At 41.2% G+C, this 27,081-nt stretch overlaps 1 protein-coding gene across 1 annotated transcript in view; it reads right to left on the reverse strand.

Annotated features, from left to right (window-relative positions):
- The window catches only part of LOC124606202 (glutamate receptor ionotropic, delta-2-like), a 117,387-nt gene that overhangs the window by 84,666 nt on the left and 5,640 nt on the right, over positions 1-27,081 (reverse strand). The window contains exon 2 of the mRNA XM_047138171.1: positions 2,163-2,308. Coding sequence (XP_046994127.1) covers positions 2,163-2,308 — 146 coding nt within the window. The remainder of the gene's footprint in view (positions 1-2,162; positions 2,309-27,081) is intronic.

Consider the following 27,081-nt stretch of genomic DNA (forward strand, 5'->3'; position numbering starts at 1 on the left):
GATGTTACGTCAGGTCCACCGTGCAGCTCGTGTGATGAACAACGTAGCTTTATACACGTTTGTGTCCATATAACATCCAAAATAAAACTTACAGCAGAGTCTGATACATCAGTTTTAAGAGCAGAGTGCGATGATTCAGCTAGTATTTAGATCGACTATGCAGATGATGTATTTAATTAGCTATCGAGCCTAGAAAGTGTCTGTAACGAACTTTCACAGTATCTGTAATAACAACTGTAACAATTTAACTACAAAAGAGATGGACCGACCACACAAAAGCAGTCATCAGGACGTAGCGAATGGGCTATCTATATGCTTACACACTCAGTAATTAGCCAATGAGAGGTAATTGAATCAGATATTTAAAATTGAAGTAAGCATAATTAATTTCACAAGACAGAAACACGCACAGCATAGCATTACGTATCGATAAACATAGTTACATATCATAAAAATTACTTAGGTCATAAGTTTGCTATGTTTAATTACTGTTTATAATTAATTAATCAAAATTTTCACCGTTCCACACGTAACTTTAATTCCATTCAAAATAAATAAAGTTGGATGGCAGCAATGGAAAAAAGCTGATAAGTTCCTACAAAACTAATGAGTCATGTATATTCGTTTGTTTCAGCTTGAGACAACTAAATATCTCGAAAACGACTCATCGTATAGAAACAAAGATCTAGGGGAAACCTGGGTGGTTTTAGAAATCAGCCTTATGAAACACAATTACTTTATTTTTTATATTTACCCAGACATGTTTCGACACCAATGTGTCATCTTCTGTGGGTCAAATTTGTATTACTGTAAAGTACAATATCACATTTGTAATAATTTAACTGCTGTAGGCCTAAGAAATACAATATTTGCAATTTGCTTCGTTTTGTTTCGACACTCACCTAAGAATTACATCGCTAACTGAACTGTATTATTATACATCGATTTTAGTGCTCGTTTTCGTCGATTTTTTGACAGCATGTAATCTGCAAAATAGCCATGAAGAAAATTATTACACATTTGTGGAGAGCTGTTTCGAGGGTAGAGGTTATGTACGTTTCTGTACATCCTGTTTCGTGTCCCTGGTTTGTGTCTCAATCAGCTGATGTTTAGTGCATTGCTTTCACTCAGCTTATCACATATTTCCGCTCACTACTTCACCTCACATGCACTTACCCAAAATGTGACGAAATGTGATCCGCACAGACACTTCTGACAACACACTGAGAGGCGTCATGTTATTGTCGTTGCCCACTTGTTCATCGTTGGTCTTGTGTTTGCTATGGCAATGATTTTAAATGTGTGTGTGTGTGTGTGTGTGTGTGTGTGTGTGTGTGTGTGTGTGCGTGTGTGAGTGAAAGAGAGAGAGAGAGAGAGAGAGAGAGAGAGAGAGAGAGAGAGAGAGATGGGAAGAGAGGTGGGTTGAGAACCAAGAAAATAGAAGTTTTTTATGTTTTTTGTGGGAAGTAATTTTTGTATAGTTCATTGAGTGTTCCAAACAGTGTTTTGTTGCACAGTGTTTTATTTTCATTCAGGACTCTGTTTCCCTGTATTATTGCTTTTCGTATGTGGTAGTTCTCCTCTACTGTGAGGGGACAGTGTGCATCCATAATAGTGTGGGCTGTGTTTACACGGTATGAAATGGGTCCTCTGGTCCAATTGAACAGATCATTGATTGAAAATGTTCAAGCTCGGCTACTCGGAGACCATTTGCAGCCATTCATGGATTTCAATGGATTTCATGTTACCAAACAACGGTGCAATTTTATGGATGACAATGAGCATGTCACTGGGCCACAATTGTGGCTTGAAGAATATTGTGGACAATTCGAGCGAATGATTTGGCCATCCAGATCGCCCGACATGGGACGTAATCGAAAGGTCAGTTCGTGCACAACATCCTGTTCGGGCAACACTTTCGCAATTATGGACGGCTATAGAGGCAGCATCACATTTCTGCAAGCGACTGCCAACGACTAGTTGAGTTCATGCCACGTCGAGCTGTGCACTACACTGGGCACAAGGAGGCCCGACGTAATATTAGGAGATATCCCACGACTCTTGCCACCTCAGTGTACGTCGCCTCAGGCACCTCCTCCCCCCCCCCCCCCCCCCGCCATAACATGTTGGCGTTCCGCGCTCGACATAGTGCTTTTACTTACAAGCGAGAAAATCCACCGGTTGGCTGCACAGTCGTGGTCGAGGAAGACGGCGGCGCTGCTGCCGACCGGGATGCGATGGACGGCAGGCGCTGCCAGCAGCCACGTGTCATGGCGCGCCGAGAAGTGCTTCCAGAGCCGGTAGCTGTCTGTGAACACAAAAGGCACCAGTTGTTGCCTCTCAGGTAACTACGATATTTAAGCGAATTGGAAAGTATCATTACGTTTTATTACAGCGCTATCTACACCCTGCTTTTCGCAGAAACCACAGGAAGTGTACGAATTTGCTGTGTCGTACGACTACTTTCTGAGTAGACCTATGAAAGTACTGTCTTGTAACGCAGCTCCGTAGCGATCGATCTGGTTGTAGCCAGTCTGAATCCTGCTCTGCAGAAACTTTAGTTCTCAGTTATAAAACAGTCTGAATCTTGTAAAGACTTAGGATGCTGCACTCCATTAACAGTTGGTGTTGACGCATGTGTAGCATGTTGTACATAAGTTGTCCTATGACCCTAAGCCAGCCGATATTACACTACTGGCCATTAAAATTGCTACACCAAGAAGAAATGCAGATGATGAACGGGTATTCACTGGACAAATATAGAACTGACATGTGATTACATTTTCACGCAATTTGGGTGCATAGATCCTGAGAAATCAGTACCCAGAACAACCACCTCTGGCCGTAATAACGGCCTTGATACGCCTGGGCATTGAGTCAAACAGAGCTTGGATGGCGTGTACAGGTACAGCTGCCCATGCAGCTTCAACACGATACCACAGTTCATCAAGAGTAATGACTGGCGTATTGTGACGAGCCAGTTGCTCGGCCACCATTGACTAGACGTTTCCAATTGGAGAGAGATCTGGAGAATGTGCTGGTCAGGGCAGCGGTCGACCATTTTCTGTATCCAGAAAGGCCCGTACAGGACCTGCAACATGCGGTCGTCCATCGTCCTGCTGAAATGTAGAGTTTCGCAGGGATCGAATGAACGGTAGAGCCACGGGTCGTAACACATCTGAAATGTAACGTCCACTGTTCAAAGTGCCGTCAACGCGAACAAGAGGTGACCGAGACGTGTAACCAATGGCACCCCATACCATCCCGCCGGGTGATACGCCAGTATGGCAATGACGAATATACGCTTCCAATGTGCGTTCAGCGTGATGACGCCAAACACGGATGCCATTTGTGCATCCAGGTTCGTCGTTGAATACACCTTCGCAGGCGCTTCTGTCTGTGATGCAGCGTCAAGGGTAACCGCAGCCATGGTCTCCGAGCTGATAGTCCATGCTGCTGCAAACGTCGTGAACTGTTTGTACATATGGTTGTTGTCTTGCAAACGTTCCCATCTGTTGACTCAGAAATCGAGACGTGGCTGCACGATCCGTTACAGCCATGCGGATAAAATGCCTGTCATCTCGATTGCTGGTGATACGAGGCCGTTGGGATCCAGTACGGCGTTCCGTGTTACCCTCCTGAACCCACCGATTCCATATTCTGCTAATAGTCATTGGATCTCGACCAACGCGAGCAGTAATGTCGCTCTACGATAAACCGCAATCGCGATAGGCTATAATTCGACCTTTATCAAAGTCGGAAACGTGATGGTACGCATTTTTCCTCCTTACACGAGGCATCACATCAACATTTCACTAGGCAACGGCGGTCAACTGGTGTTTATGTATGAGAAATCGGTTGGAAACCTTATGTCAGCACGTTGTAGGTGTCGCCACCGGCGCCAACCTTGTGTGAATGCTCTGAAAACCTAATCATTTGCATATCACAGCATCTTCTTCCTGTCGGTTAAATTTCGCGTCTGTAGCACGTCACCTTCGTGGTGTAGCAATTTTAACGGCCAGTAGTGTATTTACCTGCCTTGTGCCTTACGCCGTTGTGGCATTCATAGAAGTCGACACCATTTACGCGAACTGTGTGCCTGGTATCTTAAGTGTGGCTGTAGTGAAGAAGAGTGCCACGAGTCCAAAAAGAGTGTGGTGTCTTGTCGTAGTGTTGATGACGACGGGAGAGGTTGGAACCCAGTCCCTGTGCATAGCCTACCATTCTCGAGTACCAGCGGGGGATCACCGGGCTTGAGGCCGCCATCCGGCGGACGAATCACCACAAACAGCTTCACTCCCCTTGTTCCCCGAGACAATGCGGACGGGTTTCGGTTTTTTATCGAGTGCACTGGCGAATAGACTTGTGATCATGCACTGTACGCCTCCACCCTTAGCGTATCTAACGAGGGACAGGTTAGACCAGCTGCTGCATCTATGTTCAAAACTGTTTTGTCATTAACCGTGAAACTAACAATAGTTGCTCACCTCCCCCCCCCCCTCGCCATTCTGCACTCCCCTTACCAGCTCTGATCCTAGGGACGTTCTTGGCACGAACTCTCTTCCCCTTGCCTATCAAATGTTCCTGTCGGAACTCGTCTACGAGGGGCGTTCAGTTTAGTAATGCAACACATTTTTTTCTGAAAGCAGGTTGATTTTCTCTAGTATTCCAATACACCATATTATTCCCCAGTCTTTTGGTTCCAAAACCCTATATTTCAATTTAATGTCCATTTAATGTGACGGCCTTATGCAACTTTACTGGGAAGGCCCTTCACCCAGGTACTGCTTCTCGCAGAGTGCATCCTTCACTGGGCCACAGATGGTCCTTTCTTGCTCTTTATGGTCTTTGTGAGGCGGCGAGGAACCCAGTGGCCACACACGTTTGAGTTCCCCAACTAGTGGGCTAGGGTGTCAGTGCTACCAACAGAGGCGTCCAGTTGTGCAGCGAGGTTTTTGATTGTGATCTGTCGGCCATCTCTAATGGGAATATCCACACATTCCAAGGTCATAGGAGTCATAAGTGTGTGCGCCCGGCCGGCATGCGGGAGACTGGACAGGTTGGCAGACGCCTCGCCAACGACTCTCCGTGCTTTTGTTCACTGCTTGGTCTCAGTAGACATTCTGCAAGCGCCTATCAGTATCTGCGATGCTCTGGCTTTCTACAAAAAAGCTCAGTGCCAGCTCTCTGCTTGGAACGTACCTCCGTTACAGACGCCATTCTAAAGGCTACGTATAGCGCTGCCACCTATCGAAACTTCATGAGACGGAGTGAAGCGGGAAAATTCCACGATGTTCCAAAACAAAATCGGCATTTTATTCTCCCGAAATTGACCGAGAAAAAAATTATTTGATTACTTATTGAACGGCTCTCGTAATATCAGGATTGTAATCAGCTATCCAAGAATCTAACACTGCAACACAAATGAGCGTTAGCGACTTCGTGCTTAACAAGTAGCTTAATAGGGCTCTACACGGGCTTAGACTAGGGAAAAGACTTATGTCCTGCAAAAAAGCATTGGACACTCTGGACGTTATATACTGGGATTTCATCTCTGTTTCGAACATAGCGCTAAGTGTGCTGAGGGAATGGTACGGCTTTGGCCTTTACAGCTTGCTCCAGATACGTTCTGTAACCTTCAACAAATAAATAAACACGTTTACGGCAACAACATTTGCTGTCTATCAAACATTTATACACATGAAGTTGAGCATCCACCACAGGATGCTGTAACTGACAACTAATAATGATCTAAGAAAGTTCACATTGTTCCACATGATATAGGCCACGATGGCAGATATCCTGAAGTAACGTTTCCGAGTCTGTCGCCTGGGGTCGAGCACTGTTCACAGAGTCTAGTGGCAGTACACAGGGCTAGACAACGAATTCGACACAGTCCAACAGAGCCCTGCTGCAGTGATCGTGAGGAAACCGCGGCTTACAGTAGCTGGTAATGATCTGCTTCAGTTGTCTGCCCGGAGAAAGCTGGCTTCTTCCTACTCTGTGACTCAATGTGTTTAAATTGTCGAGTTCCCCAGGCGGCCATCTTGTGTGCAGGTGATCAGTGATCATATGCCGTAGTTACCGCCACTGGAACTGCTAAGCCATGGTCTATAGATGGCAGAAATGAAACGATCGCACGCGCTTTTGAGTATATCTGAAGATGGTATCAACTGCAATTGTTCGTGAGATTTGGTGCGTCCAGCAACACTCCCGCGTCGTCCAGTATAAATGAGGCGGTAACGAGCTAGTTGGGGAGTGATAACGTACTGGCTTAACGAAATTGCATAAAAAACGAGTGAGCACTTCACAGTTAGTAAAATACACAACTTAACGGTGGGATCACTGATGAACTGGTCAATAATGAAGTTAACTCCAAGGCTCACCACCTCAATAAATATAAGATTAAAAAAAAGAAAAAAGAAAAAGAAAGAAAGGAAGGAAGAGAGAGAGAAAGAGAGGGAGGGAGAAAACCGATCGCCGCACGTTGGCGGACCCAAAACAGAATCACCTTCCCGTTCTTATCAAAATAATTTTAAATAATAAGTAGCTGCACCAAGAATTATTAATTGCCGTATGACATTGTTCGTTAACAGTTAACCTTCAGCTGATCAAAGAAATAACTGCCCTCAGTAACTGCACAAACGGCTTGAGACCAAAAGATAAATGCCGACCGCGGCGAAGTCCTTTCAAGTGATTAAATCTTACATAAAAATTTCAACGTATCACCCCTAAGGACCAGCCTTAGACGACACTGGCCAGTCGTAAATGAACACAATTTCACTACTCAAAATTTTTAATAACATTTAAGGCAGGTACAGGATAACGTAATCTATGGGCGAAGGTTCTTTAGTATTTGCACGAAATTTCGTTAAGGATACAAGACGACAATCAGTAATTATTTTAAGGGAACTCCAGCTAACGTCCAATCAAGCCTCTGCGGGCAGATGGGCTATCATTAAATGAATTCGTAGCTGGGAATATGGGCAACCATCAGCTGAGTAGTGGAATGACGAAAACGAAAAGTTGTGCCGGACTAGGACTCGAACCCGGATTTTCTGCTTACCGCGACCGGTCGCCTTACCACTAGCCTACCCGAGCACGACTCGCCTAAACTTCAATGTACCTCCAGCCACGTGTCTGCAGCCTGTATTCGAACATCCATTATGTGTATTCCCTTACAGTGCAATGGCCGATAGAAGGCAGTAGGTACAAAGCGTAAAGTTCGTGAGAATTGCCTAGAACATACATGGTGCCGCAAACGACTGAACCAAACTTAGGATAAAGTCCGACCCGACTCTAGACTGTCGTGCCTAGATATACTTAACCGGGATTTAGAAGGATTCAGTTATAGTAAATCAGAAGGGAAACTAATTATAAATCTAAAGGCCCTCCTGGCCTGTATCATATACTGTTGAAATACAGAACCCCAACGTAAGGCAAATAGTTAATCTCTTGCGGTTAGAGGCAAGCAAACGAAGCCAGTAGCCGATCAAATATACAGAAAGAATTACTCAAGACCGGTGAGCAGAAACGGCAAACGAACAACTCACAATATACTTATTACACAGATGATTAGTTGGGCAAACAGCTAACATAAAGTAACGTGGATTTACCAGAGCCGGCTGGCCACCTGTCTTACTAAAGTAGATGCCCTTTTCGTTGATATACTAGGAATTCACTGCACCAAAAATGATCCAGTGAAAGCCACAAGACAAACTAAAGCATGCAGAATGGCCCCCTTCCTGCGTTCGCTCTTGAATTCAATAAACAAGGCTAATATGTTCTGTACACATGCACATAAGCAGAATTATCACTGTTCTGACAAAAAACAAAACACCAGTAAATAAAACAGCCAACGGCATTGCAGCAGTGGTAACACCGGTTCCAAAAAAAATGGTTCAAATGGCTCTGAGCACTATGGGACTCAACTGCTGAGGTCATAAGTCCCCTAGAACTTAGAACTACTTAAACCTAACTAACCTAAGGACAACACACACATCCATGCCCGAGGCAGGATTCGAACCTGCGACCGTAGCGGTCGCGCGGTTCCAGACTGTAGCGCCAGAACCGCTCGGCCACCAGCGGCCGGCTAACACCGGTTCCCTCAGATCACCGAAGCGCTGTCGGGATGGACTAGCACTTGGATGGGTGACCATCAGGTCTGCCGAGCACTGTTGGCAAGCGGGGTGCACTCAACCCTTGTGAGGCAAACTGAGGATCTACTTGACTGAGAAGCAGCGGCTGCGCTCTCGTAAATTGACATACGGCCTGGAGAGCGGTGTGCTGACCACATGCCCCTCCATATCCGCATCCAGTGACGCCTGTGGACAGAGGATGATACGGCGGCCGGACGGTACCGTTGGGTCTTCCGAGGACTGTTCGGACGGAGTAAATAAAACAAGGCTGGCAAGCACTGAATAGGTAATACAACAGACAAATAGCTTAAGGAAAAATTTTAACGGTAAGTACAGGTTTGCGTACACTATCAACCAAGCCACACTACCCAGTAAAGTGGTAAGTAGGAAACAAAATTCGAATTGCAGATCTACGTTAGTCACATATCGCGAATACGTATCCTGAAATCGGGTAAACACAACCTGTTAGAAAAATACGAACGAGAGCCTTCACACACGAAAGAATATGGAAGGAACGACCACAAACACCAGCTAGATCCGAAAGGAACCAGGACGCAGTGATCACACGTCAGTTAAGAACAAAACTACTGTCCATTACAGAAAAATTCTCACTATACCAATATAGGTACTCAACGATTCCCTAAGCGGGCTTGTTTACTCCAACCGTCGAGTAGTTAACAGTTTTACTCCAAACGGCGCAATAGTACCAGTAACATATTACAGGCTAGGCCACCGTCTTCGAGCTATGTTCGGCCCTAGGTAAAACCGAACCTCCAACTCTCCGCACTGTTGCCAGCAAGTCCCCTCCCTTCTGCTTGCCATGCATTCCCTCATAGCCCCACCCATTGCTGCCTCGGGCACCCTCTTGCGGGCCGTCGTCCTCCAGTTTCCCAGCAACAGCACAGATACATATACAGGGCAGGTACTATCAATAACTGAGTGCCATGGTTGTCACGCATGCATGGCACAATCATCCTTCACTCGCCCCCCCCCCCCCCTCCCACCGCTTATATTGGAACCAGCAAAGGTAGGAGCAGCAAGATATGAGCGTATTTCGAGAGGGTGCGTTTCTGGATGAGGTATCGAATACTGAAACACGTATGTGACGCAGCAGCGATGGCGAGGCATTGTAGCATCTGTGACCAGAGAGTATGCGCTTGACCGCGCGAGTGTTGCGAGCGGTTCTCAGTCAGTAGTAGTCTTTGCGAGTTAGTTGTCGCTATGCAGAGTAGCAGTCAGTCTGTCGTTGCGAGTCTGTCAGTTCAGTCGTTGCGAGTCTGTAGCTCTGTCTAGTTGAGAGCAGTACTCAGTCTGTAGTCGTCATGCAGAGCGGTCGGTCAGTAGTAGCAGCCCAGTGCGGTTGTGTGATGTAGGCGGTCGGCAACAATGGTCAAGATGAGGAATAAGGTATACTGTTAATTAATATAATCATTAGATAATGAAAAATTTTATTTATTGTAATTATTCTCCAACAAGTCTCCCAATAATAATTTTTTATTTCAAAAGCATTTTCTCAAAAGTTTAATTTTTTTGAACTAAAGATCTCGTTGCACTTCCCATTTCATTCCACTTCTTTTTGAAGAAAAATTTCACTAGAATTACAAAAAAAAAGGAGAATATTATTATTTGCAATGTAGTTCCTCCAAGTGGTGCGCAACAACAAGAGCAGATATGTGACATCCATTTATTCTGAGGTAAGACTTTAATTCTGATTGTTTTTACACAGGGCCAAAGACCGATATTTCGGTTTAATTGAATTTTCTTGTCACTGAATGGACTTTAATATTTTGAAGGATTTATAATTGAGTCAGATTGCGAATTTCACATTTGTTGCCATTGTCAGTACATTTGATTGTGGGCAGGTTACGCATAGAGCCATGTCCATCAGCATTTCTAATTAGTATCGTTATTTTCTTTTTAAAATTTTGTGGGGAGGTTACACTTGGTTCCCATTTCTATTAAGTATTGCTGTATTTTCTTTTTTAAAAATTACGGTGGGGAGGTTACACTTGGCGACACCCAGTCCAGGATCGTATTTCGTTGAGAGTCTTTTGAACAACAGTCAGATATCTGCTCTTATTTGCTTAGATATAATTAGGATTTAGCGCAACGCTTTTAATAATATTGTGACTTTCTTTCTACAGGTCAACGGCAATTTGTTGCTTTGTTGTATTTGTGTGTTGCTTTTGCATTGTGCTTATTTATTTTGTGAATAATTTTGACTATTGTTAAAATGCCGCGAAAGACTGTGAATAGTGTATCGCGAGGTATTATGAATGAAATTACCGACCCAAACAACTTTACCGATAGGACATATGACACGCAGTGTAATGATGACAATCCTGCGTTCACTAACAATCAATGCATTCCAACCACTAATGATGACTTTCACCTTAATGATGAACAAACGAACTCAATTGTCTCGCCTGTTAACTTGACGACAATTGATGACGCAGAACGCTCTATTGTAATGAGCGGTGCCGAGCTTAACACACCCGATTTAGAAAATCCAAGTAATGTACAGACAAATTTGTCTAATGAAAATGAACAGGATACTGAAAGTACGACGGATTTATTTAATTCCGAAATAATGTCTGACAGTGTACATCCGACTGCTCAGAATAACCAAATGGTTACAGTAAGCGAGAAAGTTCCAGATCCACCACTAAACAGCACAGAGAATATAGTAGGTGATGTTACTAAGGATGAAATTAGAGTATTAGCACAACAAATGGGTAATGTTACTGAGGCTCAAGCTATCGCATTTTTACTACGAGTCAGTGAAATTCTCGACAACCATTACAAACAACTTCGCGAAATAATTGATAAAAGTTTCAAATTCACAAACGAAAAACAAGACGATCATAAAGAACAGAACAAACAAGTTAGTGAGCAGATTACAGCTGTTACCGTACAATGTCAGGACAGTAAAGAACAATTACGTGAGGATACTAAGACTTGTGCTAATAACAGTAATGAAGAAGTTGGCACTGTTGCACAAGAATTAAGTAGCACACGTGTAGGCACAACAGAGTCACATAAAGACAAGATTAATGCAGTCACCGAACAATGCCCTAAAAACGCAGTACAGATTCGCGATGATTTGGAGCCAGTGGAAGTTTCACACACTCCGAATACGGAGGCTGATGAGAAAAGTGAACGACACAACAACCAGATTGACGAAAGTATTAAAGTAACAGAATTAACAATTATTTCAGTCACCAATACGTCACAGAACCCGCCACGTTGCAAACATTTGTCAGACTTACGCAGCGCGTATAATGTGAGCAATTTACAGAGACTACGCGAATTAAAATCCGAAAAGCCACGCGACTTAAAATCTGAAAAGCTATGTAACTTGAAATCCGAAATGACACAGACGAACAGATTCACACACAAACCCGAACGTGTTTTCAAATTCAATGACGAGAACGTAGATTACGAGCAATTTTTATCCGCATTAAAATGTAAAGAATTTAATAATGACAGAGCACAGATACACGCTTTGCACTGTATACGACAATTTATCTTTGTACATTCACCGCTATTGCGTGTAATGCAGAAACTAGCTTTGAACCAGATGCGACAGTTTATTTTTGCATTTTCATCAGCATTGCCTATAATGCAGAAATTTGAATTAGCACGGATACAACAATTTGCCTTTGGAATTTTACCGCCATTTCCTGCAACGCAAAAGCTAAAATTTATTTGCAGTGCGTAATGACCTCAGGGGATTCATTACGCTTTAATGAATATGTGCCGTAGCGAGCATAGGGCCCCGAGCTGTAGTAGTGCTGTTTCATCTTTAGTTTTCTGCACTGCTGCCTTTTCTTCTACTATCCTTTATATCTATCAAAACTGCTCTTTAACTATTGCTCTTTGTAGAATTAAGAAACATATGTAATGAAAACCGGATATGACAAATATTTTACCGAATGTGACAATTTTCAGTAGGCACTCCCGTAATGACAACTACCGCCGTAATTTTAATTACAGATAAAATCGTGATCATCAGTATGTGTAAAATTTTGAGCAATCGGAACCATATTTTTGTAACAATAGATGTTTTTCACCACAATAGCATGAAAGTCAGCCGCTTAGCATACCTAACCAACAATGCAGTCTACAAGGTCAACCAAACTTTAATGTTTCGCCGCGTGCACGTATAGTCCCAGCTCCAACAAATAGTAACGCATGGCAGCAAAGAAATAACTACGTACAGACAACACACTATTTCAACTCGCATAGCAATACGCCGTATAGAAATTACTATCATGAGAGACGTAAAAATAACGAGCACAATTTTCAGCGTACATTTAATAACAGTCGATCTTATGAGCAGCAACAACATCAGCAACAACGAATAATCATGAATGAAACAGACAATAGGTGTCATCCATAGCGTAACACGTCAATATGAAATAACAGAACAGTTCATACAGTGGATATGCCACAACATTCTCCCGTAAATAATAACACGTACGATAGAATTTAACCAGATACAGCACAGATTGCATACTACAGTAACGCAAACATTACTTTTGACAAGCAGAATTTTGCTCACGAGAATGTTATTTGAAGCATACTTTGTTGAATGCTCCACTATTATCGCACCCAGATCTTACTAGAAATTTTTCCATTGCCACCGACAGTTCTAACACCGCTTTAGGCGTACACATTTTCCAGGAAATTGAAGAAGATGGTTCAATAGTAATCAAAAACATCGCATTTGCAAGCCGCATTCTGTCACCTGATGAGCGAAATTACTCTGTTACAGAATTGGAAACATTATGTGTTGTATGGGCTTTTACGAGATTTCGGCACTTTCTTTATGGCAGACATACCACCGTTTACACAGACCATAGAGCTATACAATTTTTGCTTTCAGCTAAATTTACTCACGACAGATTAAGTAGATGGAAACTATATTTACAAGAATTTAATTTTACGATTGTTCATATTCCCGGCACACAAAATGTTATAGCAGACGCACTATCGCGTTCTCTCAGTAACAATCAGCAAGACGTAGCAACCAACTTCTGCAAAGCAAATTTCAGTGTCATGTACATTCAGCAGGTTGCATTTGAAAATTTTATTTCATCGTCATTACAGGACATAGCACAAGAACAAAATAAGGACAATGTGTGGAAAGAAATTAAACACCTTTGGCAAGATAGGAAAAATGTTACGATTAGGAACCACTACACTGTACGCAATGACATTCTGTTTCGCCGCTCTCATCCTGACAGCAACATTTGGTTATTATGCATTCCTGACGAACTGGTTAACAAACTAATTTGGTACACTCATTTAAGTTACGCACATTACGGAGCACGAAAATGTTTTCTTATACTGAGACAGAACTGTTATTTTACCAACATGGAAAAACGTATACGACGAGTTTTAGCGTCTTGTAAAATTTGCCAGAAAGCTAAATCAGACACGACTTCACATATTCCTCCTTTATATCCCATTATACCTGTGAAATTAAGACACATGGCCGCAGTAGATATTTTTGGTCCGATTCCGAGAACTAACAGAGGTTTTTGCTACATTTTTGTCGCTGTTGAGCTCACTTCAAAATTTGTTACTTTCACTCCGTTACGCAAAGCTACTGCTAAAACTGTTTCGAAAGCATTTGTAAAACATTTTCTATTTCATGTAGGGCATGTAATGAAAGTAATTTCTGATAATGGATCACAATTTCGTAGTAGTATATGGACACGCATGTTACGAGCTAGAAACATTTCTCCGATCTATATATCCAAGTACCACGCTTCTTCGAACCCTTGTGAAAGATTAATGAAGGAAATTGGTAAGCTGTGCAGAATATACTGCCACAAAAGACATATTGATTGGGATACACACATACTCTCATTCCAAGATGTAATTAATTCCATTCCAAATGAATCCACTATGCTATCTCCGACTGTTATACTGAAAAACGTTGAACCACCGAACAAAATTAAAGAATTAATAGAATTCCCCAAAAATCGTCGCCTACGACACCACGAAATAATTGACATTGCGCTGAACAACATCAAACGTGCCGCAGAGCGCCGGAGAAGACAGCAAAAACAGGTTTGTACACGCCGCGACTTTCACGTTGGACAGAAGATATTAGTACGTACACACTATTTATCCAGCAAATTAAAAGGTAAGTGCAGTAAATTTGAACTTCTATACGCAGGTCCGTATCGGATTCGCAGCATCCCTCACCCCAATGTTGTACACGTCGAAACTTTGAGAACCAGAAAATCGAAAGGCAATCACCATATCTCAAACATTAAACCGTTTATTGAGTGAAACCACTGTATGATTCAACACACTATGATGCCGTTTACTAATGCAATTAATTCACCTGACTAATTATTGATGATTATCGTATTTTTTTTTCTTGGCAAGTGCCCGGCAAGGTAAGGTTAGCAGGTCGCTCTTCTTGTCGTCACACATCAGACCATGCATATTTTTCCAGATGAATTTACACATTTACGACTATTTCTGCAATTATATTTATGTGACTACTTATTGATGATTATCGTATTTTTTTTCTTGGCAAGTGCCCGGCAAGGTAAGGTTAGCAGGTCGCTTTTCTTGTCGTTACACATCAGACCGTGCACATTTTCCATTTTTTTGTGTATATGACTGTACTCCAGTTTTATTTGTATGCACTATGAAATAGTTAAGATATAACACACACCAGTCGACTTTGACATTTTTTTTTTTTGCCTTATGACATCTCAACATCGTGACTGTTTCACATTTTTTTTTGCTGCTGCATTGTATTATTCTGTGTACATTTTTGCATTTGAACACTGTCAATGTTTTTGACATATTACGTTTTCTGTCATGTTATGCTGTAGGGTTAATTATGTTACCATAAACCAGTCATTATTTAGTGGGTATATGATTTAAATGCAAGACATTAATCTTTGTTCATGAATTTCAGAAAGGAATGATGATTCTAAAAAATAAAATTAGCATAAATGGGAATTTCAGCTAGGGATAAACGAAAGGAGATGCAATAACTTTATGAGGAAGAGTAAAGGGATCAGGATTAACAAGCATTAACAAGACTATACTATACTCATCACAGAATAGCAGTCTTAACTAATTTTTTCTTTCAGAATACAAGGTGATTGATGCAGGCTGTCAGAGAGAACTACACATCTTAGTTTTAGTGATGAAATATGCTAGAGATAAGGAATAGTTGTATAATGAGTAATGAAGTGATTTTTTGCAGATGATAGTGAATACTGATGAATAATGATGAAGGAAATGGTATTATGAATAATGAAGTTTTTCTTTACAGGTGATGATAATGGTGAAGTTATGATGATATGGATAATGAAGTTTTTTTCTTTACAGATGAGGATAATGTTGAAGTAATGTATTTATGCTACGTAGTTATTTAAGTATTTGTTGCAGTTTGCTTTGACAGCAGGTGTTACATTGCATAGTAGGATGACGGAAAGTTTTGGAAAGGACAGCTATGGAACACATTTTATACACATTTCACTACTTGTTAATTCGAAGTTCACTACTTTTCAGCATAGTGTGCGTTTCTTCTTTCAGGTCAATAATCCGTTTTTGTATTTTTTCCAGGAGAAGTTTTTCATGACACTTACTAAACCTGTTACTTATTATACCTGTTCTAGTACTTGCATTTTTATATTTTTTACCCATTTGTGTTTATCATTTATAAATGTGATCACATGTACTGCCTTGTTACATAATCTTGCTACAGCTGACTCATGACGAATGACGTTACCTATCCTCATTTGCAGCAATAGGGCAAAAGCGAAAAGTATTATGCCTCAGCAATTAATTATCGATCCCAACGCAATGCATTGCTACCAAAAAAATGTATTACCAGTCCCACATAATGTCACTAGTTTATGATAATTCTGAATAATACTGATCAACTCTGAATAGCATGTCACTCGAGTAATGACCTCTTAATGAGACTATATTCAAAATAATGCTTTGTCACTAGCTAATAACTGCCACTGTTTATTGTAATGCCTGTGATTACTAATGATTTGACTGTAATTAACTGATTTTTAATAATGACTTTGTAATGATCTGAATAATACTGAATGATGAACTATGTTTTATTCTATTCAATACTTGATGGCCACTGAGTGCCAATAATTAATGTCAATCAACGAAATTGTTATTAATTATGCCATTAATTAACTCTTGTTTTCAATGTTCATACTTTGTAATTTGAAATGAATGTGACTGTTTCATAATGCTTTGTAATTAGGAAAAGACTAATGATTCTTAATAGATTGGAATGACACATAATTAATTAACTATGGTACTGTTTAATAATGCTTTGTAATTAATTAAGGCTACAAATGATTAATTAATTAACTGTAATTAGACAAATGATTAATTAACGACAAATGATTAATTAACTGTAATTATACAAATGATTAATTAACTGTAATTAGACAAATGATTAATTAGTGACAAATGATTAATTAACTGTAATTAGGAGAAGGTTAATGATTCTTAATTATACTCTGTAACTGAAAAGAATGCGATTATTTCATAATATTTTGTAACCAGGAAAAGAAGGCTACTGATTCTATGTAAAACAATTAATGAACATTTTTCTGTAATACTACATACTTGGTACAGAAATGTTCAATAACTGGGCTATGAATGCCACGAACTATCAATGAAGACTGTAATTGTCAATATTATGTGACTTGATGTCCTTCACCTCATAAGCTGACTACCCTGAATTACTGCAATGTCCATTTGTCCTGTTTATCCCAGTGATCATGGAGCACTATATTTGGTTTTGCACTAATTCTACGTTGGTGTGCCTTGTAAGAGTGTGGTGTTGACACGACATGCTGTCCACCACCATGAGCGATGAAGACATTATTATGGTCCCACTGTTTGGTGTACCTAATGTACTGCCAAAATGAAAACATGGAACATTACTACGACAGTTCAGTGTCTTGGCTACACTGATAAATTCTGATGGGAAAAGAACTTCAAGTTGTGTCACTTGGTGTTGTACTACTGTGGAAAGATATGGACTTTCAGAGCAGCTGTGTGCAATCTAAAGTGCTACAACCATGATGCAATCCTTCCCTTTCCTATCCTGATTCTTGTCACATAAAAAAAAAAAAATTTTTTTTGGTAACATCATTTATGTTCATAGGTTATACATTTTTCGATTCGCTAAACTCCAGTGTGAGTACACTTATGTCACTGGTCGACATGATGTTTGCCATTATGTTTATTTGTTGTGAAAATACTAAAGACATTTTTCAGTGCATGTGCACTTTGGACATGAATTTTTTTTTTGCCATTATGTTTATTTGTTGTGAAAATGCTAAAGACATTTTTCAGTGCATGTACACTTGTCAACATAATATTTTGCCAGTCTGTTTATTTGTTCTGAATATGCTAAAGAATTTTTTCAGTGCCTGTGCACTTTATCTGTCAAAAAGTTTGTATATACTTTTTTCTGATTTGCTACTATGTTTAGTATTCACATTTTGTCCTTGTCTGATATATTTTGTACTTAGTGCGTGTGCACAACATTTAAATATTCTGTAAGTTGTAGGATTTTGTTAATTAAAGAAAAATTTTGCCGCGCTTGGCAAGTCCAAATGACTCACCATCGCTGCCAAATTTTTGCCCCCCGAGTGGAGGGTTATGAAACACGTATGTGACGCAGCAGCGATGGCGAGGCATTGTAGCATCTGTGACCAGAGAGTATGCGCTTGACCGCGCGAGTGTTGCGAGCGGTTCTCAGTCAGTAGTAGTCTTTGCGAGTTAGTTGTCGCTATGCAGAGTAGCAGTCAGTCTGTCGTTGCGAGTCTGTCAGTTCAGTCGTTGCGAGTCTGTAGCTCTGTCTAGTTGAGAGCAGTACTCAGTCTGTAGTCGTCATGCAGAGCGGTCGGTCAGTAGTAGCAGCCCAGTGCGGTTGTGTGATGTAGGCGGTCGGCAACAATGGTCAAGATGAGGAATAAGGTATACTGTTAATTAATATAATCATTAGATAATGAAAAATTTTATTTATTGTAATTATTCTCCAACAAGTCTCCCAATAATAATTTTTTATTTCAAAAGCATTTTCTCAAAAGTTTAATTTTTTTGAACTAAAGATCTCGTTGCACTTCCCATTTCATTCCACTTCTTTTTGAAGAAAAATTTCACTAGAATTACAAAAAAAAGGAGAATATTATTATTTGCAATGTAGTTCCTCCAAGTGGTGCGCAACAACAAGAGCAGATATGTGACATCCATTTATTCTGAGGTAAGACTTTAATTCTGATTGTTTTTACACAGGGCCAAAGACCGATATTTCGGTTTAATTGAATTTTCTTGTCACTGAATGGACTTTAATATTTTGAAGGATTTATAATTGAGTCAGATTGCGAATTTCACATTTGTTGCCATTGTCAGTACATTTGATTGTGGGCAGGTTACGCATAGAGCCATGTCCATCAGCATTTCTAATTAATATCGTCCTTTTTCTTTTAAAAAATTTGTGGGGAGGTTACACTCGGCTCCCATTTGTATTAAGTATTGTCACTTACATTTCCTATAAAATTACGGTGGGGAGGTTACAATACATTGCTTCCCCCTACTTATACCTCCCGAGGAGATCACGAATGTAAAATTAGAGAGATTAGAGCGCGCACGGAGGCTTTCAGACAGTCGTTCTTCCCCCGAACCATACGCGACTGGAACAGGAAAGGGAGGTAATGACAGTGGCACGTAAAGTGCCCTCCGCCACACACCGTTGGGTGGCTTGCGGAGTATAAATGTAGATGTAGATGTAGATCCTGGTTCCCAGTGGCGACCTTCAGCTGGCTGATACGACCCCTCGTTAATTTACTTATGGAAAGGCCCTGGATCAGGAAGCTCACTGTGGAATGAAATGGTTCAAATGGCTCTGAGCACTATGGGACTTAACATCTATGATCATCAGTCCCCTAGAACTTAGAACTACTTAAACCTAATTAACCTAAGGACATCACACAATACCGTGGAATGATCTGGATCACTTTGTACAGCCCCACAACCCATTGTACTATGATAGAAGTGACCTTTTTCTGGTAGTCATGCCACCTGACAACGGCCAAAGAGTGTGTGGCCGAAAGCTCGTCTAATTTTAGTCACTTGATGCGGCTGGAAATCCGAGAAATTTTTACTGAATGTTATCGCCGTGAGACAATGCATTCTTACAAGTACCCTACTTGGTTGCACCAAAAACATGCTCTCTTGTTATTAGACTTGGCATTAGATTGGACATCCCTGGTGGCTGGTATTTGCACTTACATTCTAGAAGTAGCTGATGCCAGGACATTCTTCTAATCAAAGAAGCAGACGTTTTCGATGTTTGGGACTTACTAGAAAATAAAATCTGCGATCAGTCCTCCAGATGCGTCACTTCCAACATGTTATTAACGTCTTCTTAATCAGAAGCATCAAGGCACATAGCCATCATCATAATGTGGAAACCTTTGATATAATGCACCAAAATTTCATCATGTCCTTGAACCTCATAAAAATATTGTCTTGCTAGGTCACTGCGACGCCCACTAGACAAATTTTCCTCTAACAACTTCCGTCGGAACGCTCTCAATGATTCACCCGCACCAAGAGCCTCCAAAACAGAACCACTTAGCTTCCAACGAGTCAGGGTTGTACATAATCTAAAAAATTACCAAATCTCTAACATGGAAGCTAGCTACTAGATCTCGCAAGCTCACAGTTTACCAAAAAACGTCTACTATCTTTTCATTAGTGTCAATAGATACATTCCTCAAACAGGTTTGGTTTCTTCATTGATCAAGTAGCTGACAGTTAAATTCCACCCGGTGTGATGGTGCCACTAACGCTCTTTCCACGGGCTAGGCTGCTGCCTTCCAGCTTTGTTCGGCCCAGCGGATCGCCCAGACGTACTAGGTAAAATCGGACCTCCAATTCTGCACACTGTTGCCTCCAAAACCCCGCACTTCTGCTTGCCGCGTACGGCCCTATATATCAGCCTGTCTGAGCCGTGGTAAAGTTTGCTGTTTTGAAGAGCGCGCCGCAGCGCGTAGTGTGAAGCAGACGCCCTCCGTTTCTGGCGGTGGCGCCGCTGTGGCAATCGCAGCTTTGGTATCTCCCTCTGGTGGAAAAGGGAAAACGTTGCCTGTTCACGGGCATTTAAGGGGCGCTATAAGCTGGCCAGTGGCAGTTGGTCAGTCGGAATGAGGCTGGGTCAGTCTCGCGTCACCAGTTGCTGATCTGTCTCTCGTTCGCATTTGTGCGGCAGTTAGTGTCTGTCTGTCGTCGCAGTGCTAGTATGTCTGTCGTTTGGATCAAACTTTAAAGCCGGCAAATGAGAGTCTTGCCACTCCGCCAGTAACAGAACTCAGCTAGTGGTCGCCCGGACGGGGCTGAGTTCCTGCATCTGAATCTGCGCGTTAGGCCGCCAGTCTGCTCGAGTTGCTCGGGCAACGGTCATTGGCGGTTGGATCGATCGGTTGGTCGGTCGCGCACTGAGACACAAATTGACTTGTCCGCCTTGAGCGTCGGCGCATATGAGGTCCCCACATGAGTCCAGTGGGCCGCGCCGTATAGAAAGGGGTAGTAGCTTCGCAGTCGACACGAGAGTAACAGGAGTCAAACCACGACATTGGGCTGGTCGGTGCGAGCTGCGACGCCGTGAGACGGGAGATCGGCGCACCTTCCTGCGTCCGTTGAAGCGGCTGGCAGCGGACGGTTCGGAAGAGCGTTGGGGGTGCTGCGCCAGGTCTTCGCCAGAAATCGCAGTTTATTAGAAGTTTAGTGCTTGGAGATATGTTGTTTCATTTACTTGTTAAATTCTAGTTGTTTTCTTGGTGAGGTCACCAGCCGCTTTGTTTTGGGATCGTCCCACTATTCTTCTCCGTTTACCCACACGCGGGAAGGTAGGTATTTATGAATTGGGTGGTCCGTTTTTCCCTTGTGGAGTAAGGGTGGGTAAGAGTAATCTGCGGTTAGAGTTGTTCAGTAATCCCCCTGTCAATCTGTCATACGTTAATAGATGCCTCTGTCATGTTTGTCGGATTCGGTGTTAACGAATTTGTTGCTTAAGGTGTAAAGGCCGAATTCCTGAAATATGTTTTTATCTTGCCTGTCATCTTGAGAGGCGGTATATGTGTAATGTAGAGCATGTTTCTACATTTTATGTAAGACTGCATTTTATGGGTTTTTATTTAAATGGCCATTTTAGTATATAAAGTTGCCACCCTTCTACCGTAAGAGTTTTCTTTTAAAAACAAGTTGCACTTTCGGTAGCAAGTAATTTTTTAAATGTGAGTGTTTTGCACCATTTCCATCCCTCTTACGGGGTGCATAATTTATGTGTTTGTGTGAGTTCTTAAAATTTTTAATTTGAAGTAATCTGGTGTGTTGCAGATTGGCACCAGTGTAGTCTTTCAGAAGTTGTTGTGATCGTAGGGCGTCAACACCAGTCCCTGTTCCAAGCGCCGATTTCTGTGTGCCTTCACGCATTTCGCTACCTTCTTCAGGCGTTGGGACACCACGTGAAACATCATTATTCGCGAATAGTCTCTAAGACCTTCCCGACTATACCCAGATGACCATTTATGCATGTCGTTAACTGTAATGAGCTTATAACACTCCTCTGGAGTATAAAACACCCGAAGGCACTTCTTCATCCGACAGTCTTGCCTCATTAAGAAGGGCATGTTCAGGTCTATCTGTTAGGATGTCCTTAATCCAGGCACAAAGTCAAAAAGTTCTGCCACTTCTCCCCCTCACACTACATTTGAAATGGTTATTTTAGTCGCGGCAAACTTCATCAAGGCAATCGGAAATTATTTAGTTGGGGGTGAAGAAGTTATGTACAGGTGACCAAGGGAATGTTAAGATCTGTGACCTGACCCTATTACGAATCTCGTCCCCTTATTTCAGTGTTTTACTACCGTTTGAGGTATTCATCTTTTGGATCTGCAGCTCTTGTCTTCCTTTCCGTGTTTGCAACTATGTTATAGTTTACAGGTTCCGCCTTTTAATCACAAATATATAAGCATAACATTTTGCCACGTTTTTTTAAAAAAAATCAAGGTATGTGTTAAGTCGCCGATGAAATTCACATTTACATCGTTCGGTTTGCAGATGACAAACTATCAGTGCAGGACACCAAACAGATGGTCCTGCAAAACGATGTAATGTAAAATCACGGTAAGAAGAAAAACGAACAAAAACTTTCTTGCCTCACTCCGTTAAATAGTTACAACCTAAAATATGTTCGATTTTTACAGCTTTCAATAAACTAAACTCACTAATGAGGTGCCAAGACATGGGTGGGTCAAAAGAAAAAACACAGCGTTTTTGCATAAAGGCACAAACTGTATCCAATAATGATACCCTTTTAAGCATTGAACGTTATAATTTAATAGGTAATGCAGTATTCTGTGACATTTAAATGGCTTTATACCGCTTGCAGCTATAATTTCTTCTGTATGCGTTGTACGATTGCGCAGTTTGGGTCTTAGACCATTATCAAGAATCCTATTACTCGGAAACTACATGCTCGTGTATTAGCAATCAGTTAAAAATTAAACATAGAAACAAATCAGACGTTAAAACGTTCTTGGATTAATTAAAAATTTACGGTACAAAAATTCATTCATCAAAGGCACAGTATGCCATACAAGTTTCTGCCGCTGTGTATATTTGAGTAGCGCCCACTGCCATTGTGCTTCTAAATGCACGTGTCACAGACGTCATGAAATTGCACGGTTAGTGCGCGTGCAAGTCACAGTTATTAAAATTACACATAGGAGGTAGTTATAAAAAAAGTGCAGGTACTCATGCAGGCACAGTGTGGCCTGTAATTATCGTATGGCAGCGAAACTTGGTAGATATGTTAGCGCCTTTATGCGGAACCGATGCACGCTGGAAAAAAATTACTGACAATTTTGACCACCAGATGCAAAGTTGGTGCTGTACACCATGTACTCGACGTTTCCGGTGCTCATATTGTGTAAATAGTGTGAGCGGCGATTAATAATAAAAAATTCAATATATGTCTTTGTCACTTGTTTGACCTTTTCTGCCGATGTCCCATTCCTAATCTAATACATGTGGAAACATTTCTATCTGTCTTTTCTTGCATTCATAGCGTCAGATTTGCACCTAGTGACCATAATTCTAACTATTTTTTTCCAGCGTAAATGGTTCCACATTAACTCATTGGAATATCTACTAACTTTCGATGCAGTACGGCAATGACCACCCACACTGGGCCTTGATGAGTAGCTGCTCTTTAATCACAACCACCCAACATTTCATGTAGCATCGTACTCAACGTACACGATATGACCGCGCGTTGTTGAATATGGACTAAAGAAATGTTGTTTCAAACATCTTACACTAAAATATTCACATACATACAAAGACATAAAAGACATATGAAACCTTTAAACAAACATTCCAGTAGCAGAGAATATGGAAATCATTGAAAATACCTTCAAGAATACGAAAATCAGTAAAGTGAAGTTTATGAAATAGTAAAGACCTTACAGTTGATCGATGGATACAATTATTTCTCGTCCCAGAACGAAATTTATCTCAAATACGATGGAATGGCAGTGACTTCGTGCCTTGAGGGCACTTAGGCCTGATATTCTCATTAACACTCTAGAACAAAAGATTTTTGTAGATTCACTCGAACAGCTGCCAAAACAGTTTTCTACAGTTGGTATGTCAACGAAATTTTGACCTTATTTAATGGCATAACACATGAGAGTAATGTACAACTAACGGCATAAGATCAAGTTAACAGGGGAAGAAGACAAAAAACAAGTCATAAAATTTTTAGATCTAAAAATTCTGAATATGTATCGATATCCAGAATGAGATTTTCACTCCGCAGCAGAGTGTGCGCTGATGTGAAACTTCCTGGCAGATTAAAACTGTATGCTGGAGCGAGACTCGAACTCGGGACCTATGCCTTTCGCGGGCAAGTGCTCTACCAACTGAGCCACCCAAGCACGACTCACGCCGAGGTCCCGAGTTCGAGTCTCGGTCGAGCATACAGTTTTAATCTGCCAGGAAGTTTCATGTATCGATATATTTCGTAAACATACCACAACGGACACGTAATTGCACACAACCAATAATGTCGCCTGAGGACACATATACTTGCATATTTTCACGCCATGATTTATAGATTGATCAATCTATCAAAATGGTTCAAATGGCTCTGAGCACTATGGGACTTAACAGCTGAGGTCATCAGTCCCCTAGATCTTAGAACTACTTAAACCTAACTAACCTAAGGACATCACACACATCCATGCCCGAGGCCGCATTCGAACCTACGACCATAGCGGTCGCGCGGTTCCAGACTGAAGCGCCTAGAACTGCTCGACCACACAGGCCGGCCGATCAATCTATCACTGGAAAAAATTAAAATTGGACAGGAACTAAACGTTCTCTGGGACATGGAAATAAATGACGAGTTTCCTAAGTACATGGCTGACGCATTATTAAAAAAGAAAACTAATAATAAACCAGTTCTGAAGAAGAAACAAGTTTGAGGAATACATAGAAACAGAATAAAAACAAAGTTCTTCTATGCCTATATTTAGGTACTGTTTCCGGAAAAATAACTCGCTGCTTTTAAGAACACAAAATAAAAATAAGCTATAAAAACAGTAACAGTTTACAGCACCTACTGAGTCACAAATCTGGACCTTTCCCACAACCAGGCATACTTCACATTAATTGCGCAAATTACTTGTTTGCATTGGTCAAACGGAAAGGAAGTACAGCATCCAGTTTAAACAGCAGACGACGATAAATGACAACAAACCCCCCAACTTTGTTGCACATTGAACGGTTTCAGCACAAAATACTTAGTATTAGCGAATTGTTGTACTTCTGGATGAGGTACAAAAAGGTAAAGTAATGGACGTGATTGAGGAGACAGAAATTTAATGCCGTCTAAGGCACCAGTCTTGTAGAGCTGTTGATGTACACTTACGAAATGTAAATTTTGTGGCCAATTTTGCGCCTGTTCTGTGACGAGACATTGCAGGGCTACGAGGTACCCAGTCGCAACTATAGCACTCGCTCATCAGATCTGTCACACAGATCACCTCTTATCCGGCTTTACAGAGCGGGCAGGTCCAGATCTTGTAAAGCGATCATCGGACAATTTTCATTGGGAATTACTGCATTATTCAACAAACAGCTCTAACTTCGTACCATCAGACTTTCATGGCTTTCCAAAACTAAAGGAATTTCTAGATGGAAAGCGCTTGGAAAATGATGATAAAATGGTTTACAGTCAGGTAGCAGAGTTCTTTGATGCTGGGATCCAAAAGCTCGTGCCATGACTTGACAAATGTTTAAATGTTCATGGTGACTATGTTGAAAAGTGAAAAAATGGGCATATTGTAGTTTGTGATACAATTGATGTTTCTCTTACTCCATTTACAGATAGGCTCTTACTTTAAAAATGACTCTCACATATTGTCTTCTGAAACTTTATTATTTTTAAGTTGTTTTATGAATTTTCTGATTTCTTCTACTGTTGGTGACTGACTCTGGTTGTATCTGGATAATGTTATCAAAATTAAATTCTGTTTTTTGTGGAACAAAATTTGCAGTTATGTGAAGTAGTCCGTAAGTGTTCTGCAGTACTCACAGTCTTCTGTTGGCTCAGATCAATAAACTGCAAACTTGATGGTGTGTACTTCTTGAGACTATTTTTGAAAGTCCCTTGTGTATCTCCGCTTAAAATATGACTCAGCTACCTTTAGTTGAACTGTCGTACTCTGAGTTTTTGATACCTTTTGACGCAGGTTTCTTGGTATGAATAAAATTTTCCCTGTTCTTATAATTTTTGTTTTGCGTTCCAGTTATTCGAGCTCATCCTAAGTCAGTGAATCACAGTTATATAAATAAATTATATAGCATTGTTTAACTTGTAAACAACTGGAAATTGTTTGTTCTACATTACAAAAGAAGAGTAAACGAGCAATAAACAAATAAAACAACAAAAGAGGGGATGTCAATAAAAATATCTATTATTAGTGACGTCATAAATCTACTATTATATTTCCATATCATATAAGTAAACAGTGAAGGGATTTGGTGTAATTTTTGTCGGGCTCCTCAGCTGCGTGGAAAATACTGGCAAATGGTTCAAATGGCTCTGAGCACTATGGGACTTAACATCTGTGGTCATCAGTCCCCTAGAACTTAGAACTACTTAAACCTAACTAACCTAAGGACATCACACACATCCATGCCCGAGGCAGGATTCGAAACTGCGACCGTAGCAGTCGCGCGGTTACGGACTGCGCGCCTAGAACCGCTAGACCGGAAAATACTGTCACCACATTCGAAAAGACTTACGCTTGCTAGTCTGCCCTCCAGAAGTTTCGTACCATACTTCCACATGATGTGAAACGTAAACTTGTGTAATCACTCATTCTACCAAATGTTCAGTATTGTGATGTAATCCAACACGATACGAATAACGAAAAGTCTTAGACCGTTAGAACTAACAGAGCATGTTTGTGTGCGCCGCATCTTCAACATGCATCTACACGATCTAGTCACATGAATGTGCCCACGGCCTGTGTTCGACTCAACGTGCAAAAACCACTTACAGACATCAGGTGCAGTGCTAGCGGTGGAGGGTATATAAAGCGTATTGGCGGATGCGGATAAAAGTGCAGTCGTTGTCGTAATGCAGAAAAGGAGCGATTTATCTGATGTTCGAAAGGGCATGATCATTGGCTTTCGGGACAAGGGAGGAAGCATTTCCGAAATTGCTAAGTTTGTAAACTGTTTGCATGCCGCCGTGGTTAAAGTATACTGTCAGTGGCAAAATGGCACTATCAAAAATCAGCGCCGAGGTAATTGTGGTGGACTACGGATCATGGATGACAGG

Source organism: Schistocerca americana, chromosome 3, assembly GCF_021461395.2.
Source record: "Schistocerca americana isolate TAMUIC-IGC-003095 chromosome 3, iqSchAmer2.1, whole genome shotgun sequence".
Lineage (NCBI taxonomy): Eukaryota > Metazoa > Arthropoda > Insecta > Orthoptera > Acrididae > Schistocerca > Schistocerca americana.